Source organism: Acanthaster planci, linkage group LG08 (genome assembly GCF_054643075.1).
Source record: "Acanthaster planci isolate LZ-2023a linkage group LG08, COTS_SCS, whole genome shotgun sequence".
Classification (NCBI taxonomy): domain Eukaryota; kingdom Metazoa; phylum Echinodermata; class Asteroidea; order Valvatida; family Acanthasteridae; genus Acanthaster; species Acanthaster planci.
Genome location: NC_141784.1, coordinates 13,716,279 through 13,741,531, shown reverse-complemented (window position 1 = coordinate 13,741,531; position 25,253 = coordinate 13,716,279). Strand labels below are relative to the sequence as shown.

The following is a 25,253-nucleotide window of genomic DNA, read 5'->3' as shown; positions in this document are numbered from 1 at the left end:
CAACCCTATAGGCCACCATTGAGTTCAGCCTCCTGTGCAAAATCAGGTCCGAGATTGAATTGTCACAGAAAGTGGATACAGGAGAGTTGAGAAAGTTGAACATGTTCACAGAAGTTCAACACCAGACAGGAACTTGAGCTGTGTGTAGACCTTCGTCTTCTGTTGAAAAGATTCAAAGTCTTACTCTTATTTACAATCAAGTTACATGTAACACTGTTCCTTCCTGCACATATGCTCCAGTGTATTATGCAAAAGGTCTATGGGCTTACTGGACATTACATATGACATTTGCCAACCACACTGGACTTCTTGACTGAATATGCTTGAATAGTTGTTCATAGGCAAACTCAGACAGCATGTGAAACTAACGCAGAGGGATTGATAAATCTGGTGAATGATTAGTCATACTTTTCACAGTCATGGTCCAAGATTATAGTTCCCAGGGACTTTTTTTTGACAGTACAAACCTATTCGTGAATCCATTCCACTCCTCTGTCTGCAGTTACATGTGGATACCCACATGACCGTTGAGATTGCCTGCTACAACGAGAAGGCTTCAGCCTGGGAACCTCTCCTCGAACCCCTAGAAGCAGAGCCTGGCCAGCATAAACCCTGGGACATCAGTCTTGAAGTAGGTAGTCTGTTCACCCCGTCCTCCTTCCCAACAAGGCAGTCCCCTCCCTGACAAAGCCACCCCTTCCCCAACAAAGCCACCCCTTCCCCAACAAGGCCACCCCCTCCCCAACAAAGCCACCCCTTCCCCAACAAGGCCACTCCCTCCCCAACAAAGCCATCCCCCTCCCCAACAAGGCCACCCCCTCCCCAACAAGGCCATCCCCCTCCCCAACAAAGCCATCCCCCTCCCCAACAAGGCCACACCCTCCCCAACAAGGCCACCCCCTCCCCAACAAGGCCATCCCCCTCCCCAACAAGGCCATTCCCCTCCCCAACAAAGCCATCCCCCTCCCCAACAAAGCCACACCCTCCCCAACAAAGCCATTCCCCTCCCCAACAAGTCCATCCCCGTCCCCAACAAGGCCATCCCCCTCCCCAACAAGGCCATCCCGCTCCCCAACAAGGCCATCCCAACAGGTGGGGTAATCTTGACAGCACAGACAGGAGGCTCTGAATACCAAAGAAATGAATCAGATCTTTGAGGTACCTCGATGTTGGGAAATGGTGTACGTTAATGAGTTTGTTATTCTGTAGAAACTGTCTTTTTTACTTCTCGTTCAGCCATTACAAGATCTTGAAATTGCAAAGAAATTTGCCTGATTATCAGGAAATAAATTTGACGACTGGGGTTTCTTCGATGTGCAAATTTATTCCTGTTACTCGACCCCAGCCAGAGGTAAATAGATACCTTTAGGCAGAGTTGGCTATTGGGATTGATTGGGATGCTTGATCTGTGAAATGACAGTGTTTAGCCATGTGCACCCCAGGAAGTTAAGATGGTTACAGAAAAGTTTTATGTTGCAGCGAGGAGGGGAAATGATGATGTAGCACATTCAGTGCCAGTAATGGTCACAGCACCCTTGGTTTCACCTCAGGTACTATGCATACCTGAGGGTGTTAAAACATCATATGCCACATAGTGGCGTGCAGTAATTATTTTGTTGCACCTCTGTGATGAATTCTTTGCAACACTTTCCCACCTGAAAGCACTTCAACTTCTTATTGTATTGTATGGCAGTTCACTGCTTAGCAGAGGGAAGCAGTCTGGTTAGCGGTCCTTACATTATGGTTTGGACTGTGGGGCAGAGATAAGTCTATGATATCACTATATGATATTACTGATATGTGATATCCAACAGTGAGGGTTATATGTATTTTTATTGTTCAGTCATCATCATCTCTGAGCCAATGAAAATATGGTATTTAAGAGAGAAGTATAACAAACATCATTGTTCTCTTCTTACAGGTTGTCAAGAATGAAGATCTGATAGATGTCTCCTCTGTAGCAGCATCCGGGGAGACAGAGGACGAGGATGATAGTATACACCTGGCACCTCCTGTCATGACAGTCACCCTGTCATCCGGCAGCATGCTGCAGTTGACCATGACCAAGACGTGCATTGAGATGCTGACCAATTTAGGCAAGGTAAAAACACACAGTCTGAACTGCAGTGAAGTAAAAGTGAAACGAGCAAAATTGTTGCAATGCATAAAAGCCTTATTTTCATCTGCATTCAAAATACCATTTTTCTGCAAATTTAGGAAGTAGCAGGCAGGATCACTTTCATAAACATTGTGTGCCATTACATAAACAGTACACGCAGCATGTTATTTTGTTTAACCCCTTCACGGCGGGATTATTTTGACCGCAACTGCTGGGCTGTGGTATGCCCTGAATGGAGGGCTTTGTCCAGCAGCAGGCCCCCTTGAACCAGCAGCTGCATGGTGAATAGACTGTATGTGTGGTATGCTAATCCTCACAACGGTGCGGTAGTAGCAGTCCTCCGTAGCGAAGGGGTTAAAATCTTCATTGTTGCTCTAAAGTTGAAGATGCCTCCAAGGTAAACCTTTCACTGGTTTCACGTGAAAACTCTGTTAGTGGCTATATCTTAGCCAGGGTGTACTCGGTCTTGAAAGTTGGCTTGATCTCACAGAAGCTGTGTTGTCCTGTTGATGATATGGCTCAGGGTTCTGTGTTTTTGTTCTGTGTTTTTGTTTGTCGTTAGGCATTTGGTGAGGCGATGTCTGACCCCAACACAACTATCAAAGACGACAGTGTAGTACATGCCTGTACAGTAATCAACCGCACTGGCCTGTCACTGGTAGTCCAAGCTGGAAGCTACTATGCTGTAAGTAGTTAACTGCCCTTTACATTTATAAAAGACGACATTTATTCAGAGAAAGCCTAGTTTTTTTTTACCTGTTACTCCACAGCTTAGCATGTTAAGGTCCATTGTGTATTGTCAGAGTAGCAATGTCATTGAAGACTTATTCAGACCAGTATTTGAAAGATTTACAAAAAATATTAAATTGTGAGTTTTTGTGAGAAATGTGAAACTTAAAGGGTGGGGGGTGCGTCTGAGGAAAGATCCTGCTAGGATCGAAATGTTGGGCTCTCCAACATTCAATTTGTGAGATTTTTCCAAAGGCCAGTGAATTAAAATGATGAAATATTGTTGAATTTCTGGAAAAGTAAGTTGAAACATTGAAACGTGCTTCTGCAATCCTCACAGTTGGGAATCAGCTTTGTGCAATGGTACTTCCATCACCCTTCCATTTGTGTAATCTGGGTTTGAATCCCACCCGGGCCAACACGTGGATTGGGTTTTCAGTCCCTGCCTTATTTCGTGGGTTTTCCTTGGAATGTTTTTCTAGGATTTTCCTCCCACCTCTAAAACTAAACATTGTCTTGTCTTCTCTCTATAGTTATCTTCAGGTCCCTTATTAGAGCTAAAATGCCTGTATGCACGTCGGGGGGGGGGGGGCGAGAAGTATCTGTTGAGTTGGTAAATTTTTGGGAGCTTCATTGAATGTGTTTGATTTCTGCTCTTAGATGCCTACTGGAGCAACATCAGATGGCAAATACAGTCTGAAGAACAATGCCCAGGTGGGGCTGTCCTTAGCAACTGCTGCCATGGCAACCATGAAGCAAAAGTCTATCCTCAAATCAGGTGAAACTGATCTGAAGAGAGAGTTATCAATCCAGGTTTGTGTTTTGACATTCAAACTGTATTCACCCCATTTATATCAAAACTTACACTTCTGTATCGGGGGGATTTCCATAGCTCTGAATTGTCCGTGTAATGAAAGATTCATTTATTTTGGTAGGCCTAGTATTAAAGGGATTCACCTTGCTCAAGTAACTGTGTTCTGTAATCTCACTAAAATTTGAGTTTTTGTAGTATTTTAATATTTATTATATGTTTTACCTCAAAAGTAATCATTGCAACTTTGCATTGTAGGCTTACATTAACCCCGACAATCCCTAACCAGCCAAACTCCCAACACCCGGGTTTGTTGGAATATGAAAGGGCTGCATAGCACCGTAATCATAATATTGACAAAGATATGTACAATCAGTGCTCTAAATTTATCGTTTTGCTGAGCTTTTGGTAACTGGGTACCTTTGTCAAGGCAAACAGATTCAGTTCAGGTTACTGAAAGCTGGGCAAAAAGATAGATTTAGAGCATTGATTGTATATGTTTGTCAATACCAGGGTTTGTTAGAGTCTGTTGGATGAGCATACGTCACTGGTAAACTAACTGTATTTTTACGTGGGAGTTCAACTGCTTGTGTGCACAGTGTGCTATGTGGTGTTTGGATTTGCAAGGATTAGGAAGGTTTCTAGCAAATCACGCTAGGGAGTTAGGGTTAAGGAGTCAAGACACCAGTTTTTGGAAGTAAGGGAAAACTTATAATGTCACATGAATGACTTAACTTGTCCGATTCAACCCCATTATGATATACACTGAGTCAGGTTGTTGCAGTACTTTAACTTTACTCAATCATGGCACTTCTGTTTGATATGCTGTTAATCACAACTTATAGGCTTCTAGAAAACGGACGGTCGATGCGGACTTAGTCTTTGCGTATTCAAAACTGCATTCGATCATTACTGTCCAGTGACCCAGATCTGCTCATCTTTTTCCTGGTTACAAAACACTTGTGAAGTACTCAGTTGTTTGAATTATTCATCTTGAACTTGGCATGTCAGTTAGTAAAAGGCGTAAAATTACTCAGCACTACTCTTCCTCAATACTGTAACAAGTCTGAAATTGAAGCCAGTGACATGACCTTGTTTTATTTTGCGAGTATTGAACTAGCCCATGTTGGCCAATTAGTTGTCATAAAAAATCATGATGTGTCATCATTAATTTTCCAGATTCTACTGGCATGCCTCAGGATCAGCTTCAGTAGCCACTGACCCAGAAATTAATTCCTGACGAGGCAATTCCTATTTTTCCTTCCAACGAACATTTCCATTTCAGACATCAACAGAAATGTTTCAGTGGGAGGCCGCAAGCAGATGATGGTAGTTTTCCACTTTGTCATCCGAATTCCAGACCATCCGAGTTCCAGGCACACTCTTCACAGTGTGCCTGTCAACTTGTCTGATTCAATCAGAATTGTTACAATTTCTGAGTTTACAGAGGCCCGAAAATCAGAAAGTTACAACTTCGGAAGAAAAACAAGAATCTGAAAAATGACTCGCACACTGCATCCATGTAGATCCCAGAGAACAGTGATCTTGGAGAACGATAAACAACAGTGAAGCGCAATACATGTGCCGATACTCCTTGGGAGCAAGTGTGAAATATTCCTCACAGGTGCACAATGATGCACAACGTGATCCTAACAGCCAACCGCTGTTTCTTTTAAATACATTCAGTGTGTATGTACTCATGGCTCTCGTCACGCCTGTCCAGTTGCCTGCTCTGTCACTGGAAAGACAGCCATAGGGATTTATGTGTTTTCACTGTCTGGTTCCCAGACTAAAAATTCCCGACTGTGTTTTCCACGCATTAAAGGAACAAGAGTGAGTGGGTGTAATAAATGAGTTTCCATTGTTGGCAGGTATGCCTTAGAGTGTGTTTCTTGGTGCAGGATTCCAGAGGAAGTTAACCCTTCTTTCTTCTTTTCTCACCATAGATTGAAGGATACCAAGAAGTATCAGGTATTGCCATATACCGGGCTGGCAAGGTTTTGTATAACCTGACGCCATCTAAGAAGACCTCCTCGGCAATTGTCATTTCAGTAGTGCTAGACGTTGAAGCTCACCTGGATTCCAGAACAGTCACCATCAGATCACCGCTTCAAGTAAGAAAAGAAAAAGGAACTATGAAAACAAATGTTTGCCTTCAATGAAAAGCACAGCAGAGTTCTCCAACTGCCCATTGACTTGCAAGCACAGTGAATAGAGACTTTATTGTATTATGCAATTTATAAAACTGTTTAGTATTATTATTAAGCACATGCTTATTGTGAATAGTTCAGGAGTCCAGGGTACGAACAAAATTCTTTTGGATAATTTCTAACTTGATTTGAACATTTCCCAACAATTTTCAGAAATAACCGCTATTTCAAGTGTTGTATGAATATGAATAAGTACATTGCAGAGTAATTAGATGAGGTGTAGTCTGGTAGTATTCCCGAGTTAAATTTGAACGTGCTGTCCAAACTGAAGCTCCCACCTCTCCATCCTTCAGTTATTCAACCACTTTGAGATGGATGTGGAGATCTATACCCGCGTCTCCAACTGGACCGAGAAGCTGGGTACAGTCAAGGGGTCAGAGACATTTGTGGTACCCCTCAATGTGGCTCACAGTGACCAGTTGTTGATCAAACCACTGGACAAAAGGTAGGAACTCAAGGTTATTGTTTTGTGTTCTGCAAATTCCAATGAGATGTGAAGTACTATGACTTGTAAACTGGCTTTGCTGTTTTGCTGAAAAAACACAGGGGGGGGAATTCTTTTTTGTTTTGAGGCTGAGGCAACGTAACACAGTACTGAATTTTAAGAATATGACTTATGCATAAACAAATGTCGCAGTGTATTGGCAAAAGGAATCAGATGTCATAAACATTCTGTACTTGTTTTTCAACAGAGTTGAAATGAGGTCATTACAAGTTATCCAAGCATAGTGGTCCAGTTTCAGGTCTAGTCACAACTATTCAAATAAGCTGTGACATAGGCATTTTTCTTCGTTGACATCGGCAAATAGGCTCGTGATTTGACCTGCGATCAAACAGTCACAAGTTACACAATTGTGCATCTGCAATAGTTAAGAGGCGAGCTGAGTATATACATTTATACCCCTCTAAGGTCTAGACAATGCAAGTTCCTCACTAATTGCTTTAAAAGCAATAAGGCATTGAGGCAGAGCAGCAGGGCTTTAGTCAGTAGTTGAATGTTCAGTTTGCTGAGAGAACTGCAGCAGGTTTTGCACAGCACATTACTGTGTGAGGGAGTAAGCTTTGACTTACTATTGTGTGTGCTGTTCTTTTTATTTCCGGATGGACATCACCATGTGTGTAGCTGCGATGTTGAGTAAGTGAATCTCCCTGCTGATTGTAGCATGGTACCCACAGAATCTCACCACGACATCTTGCGTTAACCCCTCATCCCCTCATTGCTCACTTCAATGTTAATATGAGTTTAAAGGGTCCATGCAATGAATGTTTTTGAGACACACCTGTTGTGCAACTTGTACTCTTGCTCAATGTATGAAACTTATGTTAGTTTGCTCACTTGGAGTTTGCTCATTGGCTTATTGCCATGTACTTACACAACAATAAATCACCAAAGAAAAGAAAACTTACGACAGAAAAATAGCCAGAATCCCAGCAATTTTCTGTGCACAAATCAATGCATCATCAAGGTTTTTCACCTCGAATATGGAATTTTGCATTAGCAAAAAAACTCAAAAGGCACCAAATATGTTATAAAGTAGGAGAATAAAAATTGGACAGTGGGGTTCTTTGCATTTACCAAGGTGCACTTTCAAGAGTTGTAGGAAAAATAATCTCACTGCATGGTCCCTTTTATATATACATGTACTAATGCAGAACACATTTTGTTTCCACTGTGATGTTTCCATTTCATATGGACACCCAAGACAGGAAAGCTAATTAAAGGTGCCATGTGCACCCAAGGGTACCCAAAATTAATGGGCCATTTCACAACATACGTAAAAGTTGCTGTACCATGGTGGTATTTAATGAGATTGTGAGAATCTGGAAGAAGCCAGCACTGGAATCATTGAGTGTGACAAAAACCAGATCGTTCTCATTTTGAAACTTATTAAATTTTAAAGCGATTTGAAAAGACAGCTGAATCATCAGTTTTGTTCCTTCTTGTACATGTATGTAAAAGCCCATGTGTTGGGTGTTCTGCATATCCAGGCTATGAAACATCGTGCTCCTGGGTCCTTGCCTATTCTAACCACGTGAGACAAACACCATGGACAACAAAAATTCTACAACCTTTAGAAAGTTGAGGATGATGTATTCTTAGTTCCTGAGTGGTGTGCATTTGTATATGGACAGCTTATCACCTGTCACCTTGGTATAGCAATGAAGTATGGACTAAGTTGTGCCTGATCCATGTATAAATAGATGCTTCACCATTTCAGGCATCCATGTGTGAGATACATGTACATGGGTTACAAAACACAACTCGGCCGCAACATTTAGATGCAGCTAGCATTGCCACACATGTACATCTTTCAGAAATACATTCATTTCACTTTATGACAAACTAAATTGCATTTTATTAGCAGCTTGTTAACTGTGAAGGCATGGTCATGCTTAACTAATAAGTTTAATGTTGGACAGCTTTCTTAATGTCCAGTGCATTGTTGTACTGAGCTTGTGGCAGTCTGCTCTGTGCAGGAACAAGTGATGGAATGTGTTTATGTATAGCAGGAATATCCCTTTGGTGGGGACACACCACGAGCACGCAGATTCTGCATACTTTGTGTGGGCAGTGCTCAGCACTTGTAACCACTTTGAGTCATGCACATCTGTTGAGATGTGAGCAGTTGGAATGCATAGTCTCTGCATGTGTGCTGGACACGCAGCCCTCACCAGCATCTCTGTTCTTTGCCTGCTAAAGTGTTCATGTGATTCCACACAGTGCATTGTATCAATTCTATTGAATACAAGATTTCGTAAATTAATCAACCAAAGTGGATGGATCACAAGTGCATTCAGTAATGATTTTACTTTCCCTGTGATGACCACAAAACTTGGATTATTCCAGCATGGATCCCTGCTAGATATTACAGACCTGGCCCTGTCTAGATCCAAAATAAGTTATCACGTTCAAATTTGTAATGAAATGCTTTTGCTTGCACAGCACAAGCAGTGGTTGACAGTTTTTATGTTCTGTTCCAGTTGGTAGTCGTTAGAGTTGGTTCAGATACAGACCTTTCTCATTTTGTTTAAATTCTCCTTGTTTTATTTCATATTTTATTAATTGCTATTGTAAATGAAAATGCAAAGGAGGCAGAGACTTTGACGGTATTGCAGTCATGCTTTATTAATGATACTCACCAAAATCCCCTCAGAAATTCTTGTTAGCTCTTTGGAAATGCTTGTTTGCCCTTGTTGTAATTTGATAATGTTTCTTTATTTGCTTTATTTGCCACCGGTAAGTGCTTGAAACTTGCATTAAACATTATAGATGATTGATTTTTGTTAGTTGATCATTGAAATGTGTACCCTCCAAATTGAAATAAGGTTGCCTTGAAAATCGTGAATGTCTTTCATACCAACCCCTACCATTTACATAGTCGTAAAATACAAAGCAAACTGGCATGCTTTATAGCATGTGTTTGCTTTGCCCGAGTCAGTTTGTGAGCATTCATCATCTTTTAACATGCAGAGTATGGCTTTCAATTGACCAAGTGCTGATCTCATGTCATGAAGATGTCAACTGTGCCACATGTTTGTCAAAAGAACAGTATCTCTCCTTTTGTCATCAACCACATCTTTCTGCAGACCACCAAAGTTATTTGACGCTTCACTCCATTTTGTGCCACTTCAAAACTCTAAAAGAGGACTGTTTATCCAAAGGGTTTCCCAACCTGTACTTTGTCTACAGAATTGGTTTCAGATTCTGACTTCCTGAACGTGTCGAGTTGATTCATTGCTACAGAGGCATCAGACCTGTAGTATAAGAAAGCTTGGAGTATTTTTATATTGCATAAAGTTTAAAGGCATTTTGAATATGCTGGACCTCAAGGTTAGGGTGAGGTTTGAAAACCCTAAACACGTATACACCTTGTTGTTTCGTTCGTTCCTGGTGTCAAACTGCATCATATAACCTCAAATCTGTGCCTTCTTATGGTTCAATCTGGTCAAGATCATCCCTTGTTGTGCTATACATGTACATCACTCAGGTACAGTCTGTGCGATGCTCCCGTCATGTGGCAAAAGCTGTGGGAGGAGCTTCAGAAAGGTCAGGGGAGTGTCACCTTCAAGTGCCCCTGCAAGACGGAAGGCTACACTCCTTTTTTCATCAATGTAAGTTGTAGGATCTGCAAGTTTTCTGTCAACATGAACATAAGGCGTATCTATGGATATTTATGAAACTTTTGAATTTTAATAGAGGTATGGGAGCACCATTCTGCCGCCTTACAAAACACCTCATCTTAATTAAGTAAAATTGACACTTAAAAAACACAGATCTTCCATTTAGGTAGCCATAAATATTGTCAGCCCTTTCTCACATTGCAATGCAAAAAAGGCCTCATGTCAGCCTGTAGATGGCACACTTTAACCCATGTTAAAGTTCCAAATTGAAAAGTCTGAGGATTTTCAATAAATGAAGATGATACTTTTAAAACCCAGCATTCAGAAAAATTGAAACATGAAAGCATTATGAAATGCAAGAAATTAAATGAAAAAGTTGTAACTGAAAAAAAAAAGCCGTAGAGGGCTTACCCCACCTTGTACAATGCCCCTCCCTCCCCTGATGTCCCATATGCCATGTTATTTCACAGTCTGTGCTTCTGTTACTCTTGTAGATTGTGACAGAGCCTGACACCATGCGGTTTGTGCACGGCAACTCACTGACTGCACCCAAGTTCACCCTACATCTCTACCCAGTTGTGATTCTACACAACCTCATGCCAATACCTCTGGCGTACACCTTGGCAGTCAGTATTGGTTGACCATTTCTCTTTGGTGTTTGTAGAAGACAGAAATTCCTTCATTACAAGAAGTGTGGAAACACATTTAATTTAATCACCAGGCTGTGTCCATTGCTTTGGTTGTCTTTATTCACAGAAAATTTTCAAGAAGAGGAACTTACCAGATTTGTATGCTTTGTGGTTTTGTTTGTCTTGTCTGGTCAGTGTTTCGTGTTTATTCAACTCTCCTTAGTTGAAAGAGGCTTTAAACATTTATTTTCTCTTTGATGTAGGGCTCAGGAGTTGAGGTGGAAGTGAACCCTACGGAGAAGTCCCAGTTAGCCAATGTGGACATGGGCAAGACCATGGTTATGATATCGGTGAGTTATAACAAAACAGTTGCCAGTTACATCCATTGTCCCAAGTGTCCCACTAGTTTCAAAACTGATCAGGGCGCAATAAGTGATGATTCTAGACTGGCAACAGCGTGGGGCAAACGTTACTTGACCACAGGTGCTATGAAGGATATCAGAGATACACATGAACATGTATATGCTGACATTCTGCCTATTTCACAAGTTTGAAATGTGTAATTTTGGCAAATAGTCATATGCACATCTTCTAGTTAAGGACTACTGGGTTAGTGTAGAAGTTTGGTGCCAGCATTGTGTACAGAGAATGGGAAACAATTCTACATCTGAAATAGCCATAAAATTGGGTAGTGATCAAAAGTTTTCTTTTGTTGTGGCCAAGTCATGTTTCTTTACGGAAAATGTTTTGCATGGATGTGAATGAAGTTACGTTTTGCAACCCATCCTTTTAAATGTTGTGGAAAAGCCAGGAGAATCTACGTTCACTGTTAATGTATTCATCAGAAGCAAAGAAAATTAGACCGGATTGAACCCAGAATATCAGTAATCATCAGTAACGTTGGATCCCAAACATGGAGCAGATCTTTCTGTTATAACCACAACAAAATTTAATTTTATTTTCTTTGTTTCCATTTGTGTTAAAAAGTTTAGTAAAATTTAGAATTTAGTAAAAGTAAGGAAGGGTTTGTATAGATATTATGCCACTTATTTAGGAATATCTTTTGAATAATTGCGCTTTGACCTGATCTTATTCAGTACGGTGATCATACTCAAAGAAAGGATGCAATGCAGCCAGAGGTAACTGAAAGCCAATTATACCACATATCAATTACTCCCATTCTGTACATCGTGCATTGCACCATCCAACATTGCGCCATCCAACAATCCATCATGTTTCTATGGGATCCTGTTTTTGCCAACCCTACAATTCTTAAGGGGTCAATGGAGTTTAAGTTCATTCACTCCAAGTCCTTGAAAATGGACTTTTGTTTTTCATTTTATAAAGGCCTATCTTCAGTATGGTGTCTGTAAGTTCTTACACTGGGCTTCTAATGAAGAAATATCGTGCGATGCCAGTGGATTGACTCAGATTTTCTTGGATTGCAAACTGTAAATTTCGACAGTCACGCTCGTAACTGCTGTAGCAATGTGAAGACACGACAAAGGTTGTGACCCCATCCTTGTTCCCTGTTGTAGGAACCGTTTCATGTGCATGTTGCCCATACATACTGGGTACGAGGCTGTGTTATGTGGTTTTACTGGAACGTACACCAGCAAGTGTAGGCTTGACGCGATACACAACGCACGCTCATGACATGTTACGAACAGGATGCAATTTCAATCACGGCGAGAGAAGTCTGCAAATTTAGTTCATGTCAACAGTTACAGATTCCTTTGGCGCTCTCAATTTATAGATGGGTTGTTTTTAATTGATGAGGGCAACTGGGCAAATTAACACTTTTGACAGTGATAGAGCAGCATCAGCGTGCACGCTCATAACTGCCCAGGACGCCACATGTTACGAACGTTACCATAAACTAAGATGACTTTACAAAATACCGGATCTGTCAGTTTCTCAACTGAACATACGTACAAGCATTCAGAAGGCATAACAACATCAAACACAACAGAAAAAAACATCTATAAAAGTCATTATAGACTTTTTAATCCGTCATTATTGCCATGTCACATTTACGTGTCTCATTTACAACCGTTACCATCATGTTTAGTCCTCATAAAAATGTGGTGAATGTGTTTATGTTAATATTATTGCATTTATAGCTTCATGTATTGAGGTCCACATTAGATACATTTCTTTTGGGACCACACATCCAGATTTTTTTAAGCAGGTTTTTAGATACCCAGTCTCATGTCTCTCCAGTATTAAATAGTTATACATATGTAAAGATATTTTGTTGCCTTTTTATTTTTATGCTAATGCAAATAACTAATGCAAATTTCCATACTCATGAAAAATGACATCATTCCTATATATTGCAATGATTCGTGCACAAAAAATTCTGGAAATTTTTTATATTTTTTTTTAATTTCCTTTGCTTTCCTTTGCTTTGGTGATATGTCATTGTTTTAATACATGGCAATAAGGCAGTGAGCAACCTATTCTCAAATATGTTTCTGTGGAATGTTTCCAGTTTGAGTAGAGGTCCCCATAAACTGATCAGTCTCTTCCCTGATTGACCTCACAGCAACAGCGCCCTCTGTTGTCCAGAAAAGCATAAATTCACAAGTTTGAATGTTTAAAACGGTACTCTTTTCAATATACTTGCCCATTATAAAGGATGTCAAGTAGTTTTCATACATTGACTATGAGAATAAAGATGTGCAAAAAGTGTACCTAAGAAAACTTCATCACCTGTACCCTTGAGGGTCATGAACTCGATGCTTACTTATCACCCCTGCTAGAGGGGACCAAGGAAATCGAGTGGTAATGTTTGAGATTTGTTCAAGATTTGTTTAAGATACATTTTAACCACTTGGTGCCGGGGTTTCCAGAACCGGACTCCTCAGGTTTATAGCAAAGCCGGAACAGTACTTGGAACAAAAGACCGAGCTGCTTGGAATTGGCAACATTTTTTTGGTCGTCAATTGCAGAGGAAATCTGTCATTGTTTTGAATGATTACACCACTGTTTATAACATTCAGTGCAAGCAAATTACCACTGGGGACAAAAATGCTCCAGCGCTCCAAGGATGAGTGATACAATACTGCTGCACACCAATCTGGTCCGCATTTGAAAAGATGCCAGCAGCACACTGGGCCAGTTTGGGGAACAAAAGAAAATTACACAAGACCGCACAATCTGGGCTTTCTTTGCAAGGCGGCAGGCCTGGCCGAAAAACTTGGGCATCAGTAGATGTTGTCTGTCAGATTAGAGTAGCCACCAGACAGTCATTCGTGTGGGTGTAAGCATCCAGATCTTGAAAATCCCCCGGGAATACGTCATGCAACTTCAAATTAAACCCGGCAGCATATGGTTAAAGCCCTGTAGCTCAAACAAAACTAGATGGCTTTATTTTGTCAGGTTGGTTAACACCTGGGATTAGGCGTGGTGTGGTTTGGGAGGAAGTGTCACGATGGGCCCTCATATGCAGTGTAAAATATTTAATGTTGGAAAGCTTCATTCATAGCTTTAACTTTGCACCAATTTCAGTCCACTATCCTCAATGACAACGGTATCCATGTACTAGTTTCTGTCAACAGCTCATGAAATTTCTTTGTGTCTGAAAACCAATGACATTATTTCATCAGCTTGTAAATATAAAAAGACTTTAAAATTACCCAATGCAAATCCATCAGCTTTCTTCAGACAATAAAGGGTTTTATGTTTTAATGGCATGCTGGAGTAAATTGACTTTGGTGACAAAATAGAAATGAAGGATTGACGTCTTTGGTACCTTTCCAGCAACAGCCCTAAACCTTGTCAGTTAAACTGTCCACTGTTCTGTTTTCCCAGCTTCTGGGCTATGCGGGCACCGACTGGCGTGGTGAGATCACCCTCAGGCCAGGCTTGAAGGAGTTCTTCCAGTTAGGCTTCAAGGGTGGGGTGTCCAATGAACTCTGGCTGGAACTGGGTGTGATGGCCGACTACAGCGGTGGCTACCTGGAAATGGCCATCTTTGCCCCCTACTGGCTCATCAACAAGACGGGACTGTCTCTAGCTTACAAGGTATTTGTGTCATAGTCTAAGCATACCAGCCATTGGTCATGCAAGAGAAAGGGTTCACATAAGAGTGTTTCACCAATCATACACATGTATGAAGCCTCAGAAGGGTCATCGTTTCTAACTTTTACACAGTTGTTCTTCATAGTTCAAACTTAGTAACACATAAACACTGGATCTTAGTCTCAGTGACTGTCTACTTTTAATCAGCCTCATCCAAATAATGCAAACATTGCCAGGTTCTGATGTAAACAGAATTCTGTTTGGTTGGCAGTGTTCTCTTTCAGTATACGCAGCAAAGATTGGTCCCTCAATGGCAACCTCTTGTTGGGACTCTGTAGGATATGACTGGCTGAACTGTTGTGAGAAAAATTCTCTCAAAATTAATCTCATGGATCATAGAGTTGTAAATATTCATTATGGCAGTTCTGAGTCAGTTACGTTTCTCAAACAATTTATATCATCTGAGTTGGTAGACCACATGTGTAAATATTGAATGGATACATTCAGTACATATCCCATGACACCCATTTCTGATCGTGTTTCTTGTTTGTTCAAGGAATCACTGTCCTATAACTTCATTGGTTTTTTGTGATTTGTTCAACAGGCAGGCAATGACGTAATCGAGCATCCACCAGACAAGAAGGAGCCTATCTTGTTCGCATACCCAACCAACAAAGGCTTCAGCCCTGGGAAGAACAAGGTAGTAGGAAAAAAAAATTCCAACAATTTTCTTGATTAAATGGAGAGTCACATAACATTTCCCAGGATCCAGGTTTCTGGATTTGAAGACGTTGAAGCAGTAATTAGGATGGACAGTCTGTTATTTGGTACTTGTCCTGTTTCTGCAGTTTAATTCACCACAGTGGCGTGTTGTTTGACAGATCTGTATGAAGGTTGGTGAATCTAACTGGTCTGACAAGTTCTCTCTGGATGCAGTGGGCAGCACCGGTTTCATCTCGTGCAAGACAGACGAAAAAACCACTGAGGTGAGATTGCTTGGATTTGAAATAGAAGTGAAATTTGTAGTTCAGTTATTTCTTTTAAATACAAACTAATCAATACCGTATAGCATTTCTTAATAACAAGGGGGCAACATTATTAAAGAAAGACGGTTAAAACAAACACGTTCATTTGAAAGCTTTGAAAGTTCATTTTGTGTACATTATTCTGTCTTGTCATATGGTATATGAAGCTATACACTTTTAGACATGCTTAGAAGCATACGAAGCCTTCCTTTACACGGTTAAAACTTCGTTGTTTACATTTTGACAATTTTTCCCTTCAATTATTTGTACAAGCCTCTGTCATGCATTGATAAGACACAGCTGAGAAATGTAGCTGTAGTCTGTAAGATTACAGGTCATAAAGTGCAAGCCTTAAGGAGAGAACAAGAGTTGGTGATGGTTTCATGTCAAATCAGTTGTGTAACACCATGCCAGCCCTAGCTCACAGGTTGTCCATTGAAAAGCACTATTCCTTTGGCGCATATCCATCACTGAATGTTTTCAGTGCGTGCTACACCATTTCTCACCTTTCACAGCGTTTCAGATTTATGCATCCATTTATCACCAGACTAATCTCAGTTTTCATTTAATTGATGCCAACTGTCTGATTTGGGAAAACACACAGTTGTCCTCTCAGTGTTTCCAGTTGAAGAGTTTGAATCACTGTGGATGAAAAAGTGGATCATGTTAATTTAAACTGAGTTGCAGTTACCAAGGATGGGTGCACATTGTCACAAGCTCTGCTGGCTCTCAGAAAATATTACATAAACCAAGGAAGCCAAGTTTAGCGTGTAACAAAACACAATGCGAATCGGGGTGTCCAGAATCTTCATTGGATAATCCAAGATGTATTTTTCAACTGGAGCCTAATTAACCTACTATAAAAAGGGGTCAAATTTCATTTATTTTTCGTTGATCTCATTTTTCATCAGCATTCATAGTCATTACCATTACCATGTCTGTTCCACTTTTACATCATGAACATTTTGCAGGCCCAAGGAACTGGTGCTTCAAAGCCAAAGAAATACAGCGTAAGACCCTCACCGCACGACCCATACATTCCTCTCTTCATTTCTTCTAACCTTTTGTAGTAGTGGCTTTATCGTTACAATATGTGGCTTGCTCCAAAGTTGCCTGCTGTTTTGTGGTTGTGTTTTTGTTTTGCTATTGAACCAGATGTAGTGATACATCAGGCTTTGTTGTCATTCTGATGTCCTCAGTAACAGAAGTCGATCCATTCTAACTTTAACAGCTATACAGGGTATTAAACGTGGAATTGACAATAGCATTTAAAAATGCTCCTTTGTCTTCATTTCGATTTAACTTGCCTTTTCTAGTGTTACAATTTAATGCATGGGAAAAAGTCAAAAGACTAAGGAACCTTGGTTTTTACACTTTGTAACAAGTGATGAGAAAACAGGAACCACAAGAATAAAAACAATCGAAATAAAAGCTAGTCTACTGAGGATCAAGACAAAGGTATTTAATCAACTCATGAGTTAAGTAACTTTGATTTAGACACCATCACTGGGATGGCTTCACATTGTACACAGGTGGTTCGTGCACGTTGGCTGTTTCCCTGACTTGTGAGAGGTGATGTGACTTGCCCAAATCAGTACAAACGTCAAATTTAGGAATGTGAATGTACCAGTGTTGTAGTCAAGACCAGGCAGTCCAAGACCGAGACCAACAGACCAAGACCAGAAAAAGTAACCCGAGACCAAGACCAGCATGTTCGAGACCAAGACCATGTTCAAATCGGTCTCGAGATTGGTCTCGAGACCAAGACCAGTCTCGACGACTACAACACTGGAATGTACATGTACCGTTACAGTGAAGGCGTCTCCTTAGATATTGAATAACTAAATATGTGTCCAATTACACCTAATCCTTGCTTGCTCTAGATGCCTGTGTTAAAAACTAACCGTGATTGCTCATATTGCAAATTAACAGAAACTGCACTGCCAATATATTGTTGATCATTGTAATGTGCATGGAATAAGTGGATGTTAACTCACTCCCTTTGACATTGAGGAAGGCCAGCTTTTGCATATACCTGTATCTGTAACCATGTCACATTGCTGGGGGCAACTGACAATCTTACCAGTTACCATAACGTGAAGCCTTGAGGAGAAGTGAGCCAATGTGATTCCACTTTTATGTTAATTTTCTATTTCATCGTGCTGCTGCTGTATTTGATGTTTGAATAACGTGGTCTGAATTTGATACGCCTGGATTTGTGGGATGTCCTTGAAATCATTAGAGAGGAGGAAGGCTGTGCCAAAAGTTCCCCAGATATTACAAGCTCATGAACAAGGCACATTGAGATTTAGTTAACATAGAGTTAAAGTAAAAAGTATCTTAAAGTACATGTTAAAGTGAAATCTACCTCGAATATGCTTCTTTTATGCAACATGGTCGTACTCTTTACATTTTTTGATATCGTTGGATCGTGGTTCAGCGGAAACGTATCATCAAGGTTTGTTATGTGGGTTGAGAGAGATTATCCACGGTGTGAATTTCTGCTGCTTTAAAGTCTCTTTGATTGCCACTTTCTTAAATTTACTAATTCATCACCACTCAATTATTTTGAAGACACTGGAATGTAAAGTGTAATGCAGAGACCAGAATGAGAGGCCGTTACTGCAGCAATCTTAGTTCCAAGACATACATTCCACGATCAGGAGCCATTACTGAGCCATCACACACACACAATTTCCTTCTGTGGTCTGGGGTGGCAGCAAACAATTTGCCATGAAAACAGATGAATAAAGAATTTGAGCCATTTTCAAATTTTGGTGTGTCACGCGAAGTACAGTCACAACGTATGATGTCTCTGCACGCTTTAGCAGTACATATTTGGCCCATTTTGCCTAATGACTGGAAATTGACAGAATTAGTGCTCATTAAATAGCTGAATGTGGGTACTGATGAAAAAACTAATCTATCAGTGTACCTTAAAGGCATATTACAACCACTTAAACACAGCATTTTATATGGAAATTTTCAGTCATTGAGATTGGGAAGCTACTGATTGGAACCCTTGTAAAGTTGGGGGAAAAACAACAAAAAACATAATCACTGCGAAACGAAATGTTGAAGACCTCCACTTGAAGTCAGAAATAATGCCTGAATAAATAAAGCGCCCTCTCTAGTTTGAATTAATCCATTTCAGCTTAAAGCAAGAATGCGAAGGTCTTAGAACCAAGGCTATTTCTGTAGTGGCACCACACTTGTGGACAGGTGATTCGCCCACAGTGTGTAGGTCTCTGACCAATAAGGTGTTCCCCAATGCGTCAAGCTTAAGAATGCCGTGTGAGTTCCTGATTTGTGAATCAGCCCTTGATGAGCCTTGCACAGAGTTGTAGGTAGTTAGCACCATAATAAATACACAATGGCGATTTTAACTTCTAATCAAACCTCTTTATTTGCACTTACCTTATCCTTTATTATTGGCCAAGATGCCGCCTAAATAATTCTAACATTCAAACAGGAATTTGCCATTGTTAACCTTACTGCCCTTAATTCTTAATATGTTAGTGCTTTACCAAGGGAGGAAGATTTAAAGAAATCAAATTGACAAAAATGAATCTATAGCTCCAACTGTGAGCATACCTGTGTATGAACAGATGCACTTCAATCCTCCCCTACCAGTTTCCTTTTGATCAGTTCTACCAACATTCTAGATGTGCAGTAGTAGGAATTGCTATGTAGCACTATATCATTTAAAGAAGTTGATGTCATTCCATATGTGGTAATGGGGGTGTTTCCTCAAAATTAACGATGCCAGTCAATGAGGTTCATGGTTTTGTGAATGTAAAAAGCAACACTGATCTCTTTGAATTTTTTGTGAGGGGACAAGTTTTGCCTGTTGTCTGTCCATTAATACTTAATTGATTTGAAAGATAAACCGATTTCTAAGTGATGACACGTGTGGGGGTTTGAACTAACTTGTTTTGCAGACGGCATGCTGTTAAATGTTCAGTACTCACTTGCACAGTACTTAGCATTCTCAGCGTGTTAATCTCAGATGTTCTGAAGGTGTTTGTGGCCTCTTGTAGGTGGGAGTGCAGATTCAGCTCAGCAATTTTGGCATGACCAAGATCGTGGTGTTCAACCCTCGCTACCTCCTGATCAATCAGACGGAGTTCCCCATCCGCTGTGCTGAGCGCTATCAAGAAAAGCTGGTTGAGGTTCAGCCCAAGGAGGTGAGCAAAGCCTCTGCTCAACCGCTGTACCCACTGGGCTTTTGGCCCAGCATTGGCCTCAACACCCAAGAACCTACCCCTCCCCATCCCTAGGGTTGAAAAGGGTGAATAAAGCCATTTAGGTTTTAGAAAAAGATACATTCTTGCAGGAATTGACAACAGATCAGAGTGCATTGTTGGAAACGTCGAGACTTTCTCACCATCGGCTCATCCAGAGCCAACTGTAAGAGGAGAGAGATTGTTCCCTATACCACTCTACCATGCAAATGTTCAAACAACACCTAAAACTAAAGTAATTATCGGTGCTAATTTTGTTCTTTGTTTTAGTGTATTGCCTTTTGGCCAACGGACAAGAAGAACAACCCCATGATGGTGGTGATGGCAGAGGACTCCACAGAGAAATCCCTTCCCTTCCTCTACACAGATCCACACACCACAGTCCTCAAGCTGGACTCTAAGGTAGAAGAATAGTCATTAAAATATCAGTCATCTTGATTCTTGTTTTTTTCATTGGTCAGAATCTTGGTTACGCCCTTCCCAATGAAATGACAAGTTTTTTTATAGAAGCTGTTATGCAAGGTGGTGGCTGCCGCCAGTGTGTTACTGTCACCCCAAGTCTAAATGATTCGGATACGGTCTGACCAATTGCTACTGGGGAAAAGTGGTTAGAAATCAAAACTGTGTATTGGGGGTTTAGTCGTCGGATAGTATTTAGGACCTTGGCACTGTGGGTAGTTTCACAGCAAATGGGTACAAATTTCCCTCATTGAGTCTTGGCCTCAAGCAAAAACATGAACATGCAGTTATCTTATAATAGTTACTTATTTCAAATGGTTCATGGGAAGGGGGCAGGGAACATGACATTGCAGCTACAGGATTTTTTTCTTTTGCTTATCTGTAATTGCTGTGTAATTCTTTAGTGATCAAGTGATCATACTTTTCTAGGTTAACAGTGCTGGTCAGAGAGATTGATAGCAGTGTAAGTCTCTTACATCAGCACAAAAGCTCTATAAGCCCATGGACAAAATTCCACCCATGTTTAGAGGACCCAGCGTATGCACTGACTGGGCTGCTCCACAGAGCTTCTCCCATCCGCATGCCTCCTATGATCTTAACCTGAGTGGCCATTGATGCATTGTGATCTTTCTCATCTACGCAGCTTGGTGGTATCATAGTGGATACCTCAGTCACTGAGACAGCAACTGTTGTCAGTTTTGAATCCTTCAGCAAAGGCAATTTCACGGTACAACTGATCAACCATACAGACAACATGCCTGTCAAATACCACCAGATGTAAGTGAGATCATGCTGTGTTGAGAATTGCAGTAACTACTGGTTGCATGATCAGCATAATCACTGGTGAACATTCTGTGAAACCAGAAACTGGAAACTCTTTCAGTCAGTTCATTCTTAGATCTAAGTTAATTCTATGCTTTCAGTATTAAGCCAAAATTTTGATACATTTAGTCATAAAAAGCATAGACCACTCTTTTAAGTGTTTGGTAGCCATCTTGTTCTCACGTCAAAGAAACTGAAAACAACTTGTTACTGAAAATTTTAGAAAAGGCATTGCTGCTGAGAGATGCTCTCAGTTAAGGCTAAGTGTTACTGTAACCTCATTTGATTGACTATCTGCGTAGATAGCCAACCAAATAAAGTTTTTCCTTGGTAAAATAAACAAGATCAGCGTTTTTTTGTTCAGCATCATTTCGAATAATTGTTTCGTATGTATTCTCTTTTTTATCATCTGTTACCTTTGCTTCCAACACCAGCAATGTGAAAGAGGAGAAAACTTTACTACCGGGAGAAGCTGTCTTGTACACTTGGCAGAATCCAACAGAAAAACGGGAACTTGTCTGGAATGTCGGGGAAAAAGACCATAGGAATGACCTGATTAAGGTATGCTACCATCAGTCAACTCATCCCGTATGTAAAAAGAAAAAAAAGAAATTTCTTTGGAAGATGACAGAAATAGTTACATTGAAAGTGTCATGCAACTCCGCACCATGCAAATTGGTACTTTTTGGACTTGTTCCTTATATTGAATGACAGAGACTGCACAGTTTCTTAAATACTCAGAAATAAAGTGGACTTTCAAGTTTTGGCATCAGCACAATTTGTAGATGTAATAAGCGCTGAGCAGGCATATAACTTGTCATACCTGCCCATTTCCTCATTTTGTTTTTATTTCCAATGTACGTGCCACTGCAGATTCCAACACGTTGTTTTAATTTGTTCTATAATGCTTGGAATTTCCTCATTGTTCCTGACTTCCTGTTACAAGCCTGATTGCAGTTTAAAGACTTGAAGGATTTGACGTTTCCACCTTGACTGAATTTTCCATAAGTTCCTCTGTCATCTACATGTTAACACAATCCATGTACAGTGTACATGCTACCTGCTGAAAACAGGCCATGCACTCTGTACTGTTTGCAACTGGTCTTCAGCTCATATCTGCTTAGCATGCACCTGGTAGAATTGCTGAGCAGCATTAAAAATTAGCTTAGCAGCTCTGCAAAAATCAACTGTGGCAAGTCATGGTTATTGATGAATTAGTGCCTCATTCTTGTCAGGCATTCTAAGGATGCATTCGAGCGAGCTACTCTTGTTAACATGAGTACTCTCCCGAAGCGCATGAATGGCAGGAGTACGCCCTGCGGATCGGTGAGAGTACACTCCCTGTCATGCAGGAGTATACTCCTGTCCGGAGAGTAATGCGCACATCCTCACTCGGGTTGACAGAAGCAACCGCATGAACGCAGCCACACAATTTGGTTTGATGTGCTCTCTTTGATTTGAATAGGATGGCATTGGGGAGTTCAAACATGAAGGTCAGCAAGTCTACTGGGCATGTTTCCTGGATGGTACCCAGCGCATGCTATGCTTCACAGAAGATCTTGCTGTGGCAACAAGACCATCTGAGGTGAAACTTGCTCATTCTGTTTTTCACCCACAAGTGTCACGCTTAATGCACAAAATTTCAAATGAACGTCACAGGGAAATGCACTGTTCGTAAACTACCGGAACTGTTTGGTCGAATTATTATCGTGAGGCTTGCCTGGCTTAAAGATCTGTCTTTTTTGTCTGATGTACTGTCAATATGAAGTAATGATAATACAAAGCAGTATTGAAAGTTAGCCAAATGGCCTTTGAGTACATCATTATTTCAATGCAAGACCTGATAAAAACACAAGCTTGTGGGTCATGCTACAAATTTGGGGTGCATTGACATTTCTGGTGAAATAGTGTTATTTCTTAGAAATAGTTTTATTTTTTAGAAAACATTCGAAACAAAATCATAACTAGCCGGTCACAAGTTGTTAAGTCGCAAACTATTAAATGAACTGTGACCAAGTTGTTCACCTGTTAGCCATGGAATAGACTTGTGATTTGTTTGGTGTTGAATTTATGAATAGTTTTGTGATGGACTCAACCACAATTTAATTTAAGGCTTCAACTTAAGAACAAAGTTGCAGGAACACTGAAAATGCGTAAAGACAAAATTACAACTTTTGCCAGTTTTGCTGGTCAGTTTCCCTTTTGAAGTTGAAATGTCAATGGCACACTCCCCTCACAATAACAAAATTGCATACATTGAAAGTATCAGTAGTGTATTAGTGCACTATTTTTAAGTGTAAAGTATTATTTTTTTGTGTGAACAGGCAGCAACATTGGAGCAGTCTGATCTGGAGTTGGTCTTATCTCTACCAGGTATTGGTCTGTCACTGGTCAACAACCTGACTAGAACTGAAGTAGCTTACATTGGCATTATCAGGTATGGTACCCTTCTAATTTATTTAGTGTTGGCAGCACTAAAAATTTTATTTTTAAGAAGCTAACATAAGGTATTGATATTTGTATCTTTGAAATGATATTCAAATTATACATGAACTACTTGTTTTCGTGATCTTAATATGGTCAAAGGTAAGATGGACCGTTTCTGCCAGTTTTTCATCGTAAGTGACAAAACTGCTAAAAAAGTTAGTATAAGCTCCAAAAATGCCATATTATAAAGCACTCTATGAATCTTTCAATGATGATAATATTTATACGCGTGAAAACAGAGTTGATGAAGAGTATTTCATCTTGATGAAGAGTTTTAAAACAAATTTGGCAAGCAGCATTGTTAAAAATACCTTAAACCTTTTGAACTCATTCATTAACATGTTTTCTTCTGAGAAATCAAATTCGTGAAATGGTACCAGCTTAGTTTTAAGGCATGCAATAAAAACTTTTCCCCTCTTTTTACAGCTCTGGTATCATCTGGCAGAACAAGATACGTCGGCGATGGCGCGACATGAACGGCAAACAGATGAAACTCTTGGAAGATGGCTACCAGAAGGCGCAGAATGAACTAGTCACGGACAAAGATGCCCCGCCTAAACTCACCAAGCTGGAGAAAGACTTTGAGGTAATCAGTTAAGAGATATTTGCCCTCATACCTAGCATGGATTTGGAATCATGCGTCACGTCGAGGAGTAGGATGGATTGAGATGGTGTGAATCAAATTCTGACGGATAAATTTCATCCCTGTAGGTTCTGTGCGAGCATTGATACAGGCTCCCTGTCCCATCGATATGAGTCAAGCTGTGAGTGCTCATGCAAGCAAACCAGATTACTCATTCCAAAGTCTGGTGCAGCATGCAAACAGCACACAGGGTACCAAACCCATGAGCCTCTCAGGTATTCAAAAACCAAGGTCTTTCTGGAACAAAACATGGGCTTGAGTTTAGTGTATGGCTTCACTGAAAGAACCAGACTATCATGCATGCGTGTAGGTGTTCCCTAATAGTCTCACACTGGGCAAGCACTATTAAAATACCGAACTGGCTCATTTTGGACAAATTGCTCTAAATATATGATAGCAGAAAATGTGTGCCTGTCCCCATTGTTAAAATTTCAGAAGCACACCGTGTACTTTTGTGGCTGTACCTTGGGTTCAATTTTCATCTGATGCAGAAGTTGATTGATGGACTAGATATCTTGACGTGGAATGGGGGCATGTGGCCCAGTGGTTAGGGTTTGTAACTTCTGATCACTGGGTCAGGGTTCGAACCCAGCTGGTGGCAGCATGTTGTGATCCTGGGCAAGTCACTTTCCCCCATGTGTGCCTCTCTCCACCCAGGAGTAAATGGGGACCTTTGAGGGCAGATATGGTTATTTATGTTTCGCCGTTTGTGCCCTGTATGGCAGCATCAGGCTAGTGTACTCCTCAGGGAGGTGAGATGAATTCAGGATTGTTTAGATGTCGCAGAAGTTGAACAAACTTCAGCTCAAGCATATTTCGCCGCTAACACTAGCTGATGTCAAGTTGTCTTTGCTTCTGCATTCGCCCGAAGTAGAAACCACCTTTATGTGTTTGCAGCAGTTTCAAAACATCGTGACTTGTTGCTTT

At 40.6% G+C, this 25,253-nt stretch overlaps 1 protein-coding gene across 10 annotated transcripts in view; it reads left to right on the top strand.

Moving 5' to 3' along the window:
• Nucleotides 1-25,253, top strand: part of LOC110977350 (intermembrane lipid transfer protein VPS13A-like) — a 96,751-nt gene that overhangs the window by 52,311 nt on the left and 19,187 nt on the right. For 4 of the 10 annotated variants that reach the window (XM_087140564.1, XM_087140562.1, XM_087140558.1 and 1 more), the window contains 22 exons: nt 503-631; nt 1,922-2,101; nt 2,682-2,804; nt 3,509-3,661; nt 5,606-5,773; nt 6,163-6,314; nt 6,993-7,004; nt 9,859-9,982; nt 10,486-10,617; nt 10,884-10,970; nt 11,718-11,759; nt 14,437-14,649; nt 15,251-15,346; nt 15,528-15,632; nt 16,643-16,681; nt 19,712-19,858; nt 20,186-20,317; nt 21,018-21,151; nt 21,631-21,757; nt 22,662-22,781; nt 23,521-23,633; nt 24,110-24,269. In XM_087140564.1, the coding sequence (XP_086996690.1) occupies nt 503-631; nt 1,922-2,101; nt 2,682-2,804; nt 3,509-3,661; nt 5,606-5,773; nt 6,163-6,314; nt 6,993-7,004; nt 9,859-9,982; nt 10,486-10,617; nt 10,884-10,970; nt 11,718-11,759; nt 14,437-14,649; nt 15,251-15,346; nt 15,528-15,632; nt 16,643-16,681; nt 19,712-19,858; nt 20,186-20,317; nt 21,018-21,151; nt 21,631-21,757; nt 22,662-22,781; nt 23,521-23,633; nt 24,110-24,269 (2,688 nt within the window). The remainder of the gene's footprint in view (nt 1-502; nt 632-1,921; nt 2,102-2,681; nt 2,805-3,508; nt 3,662-5,605; nt 5,774-6,162; nt 6,315-6,992; nt 7,005-9,858; nt 9,983-10,485; nt 10,618-10,883; nt 10,971-11,717; nt 11,760-14,436; nt 14,650-15,250; nt 15,347-15,527; nt 15,633-16,642; nt 16,682-19,711; nt 19,859-20,185; nt 20,318-21,017; nt 21,152-21,630; nt 21,758-22,661; nt 22,782-23,520; nt 23,634-24,109; nt 24,270-25,253) is intronic. The other 6 variants (XM_087140565.1, XM_087140560.1, XM_087140561.1 and 3 more) reach the window with 4 other exon arrangements.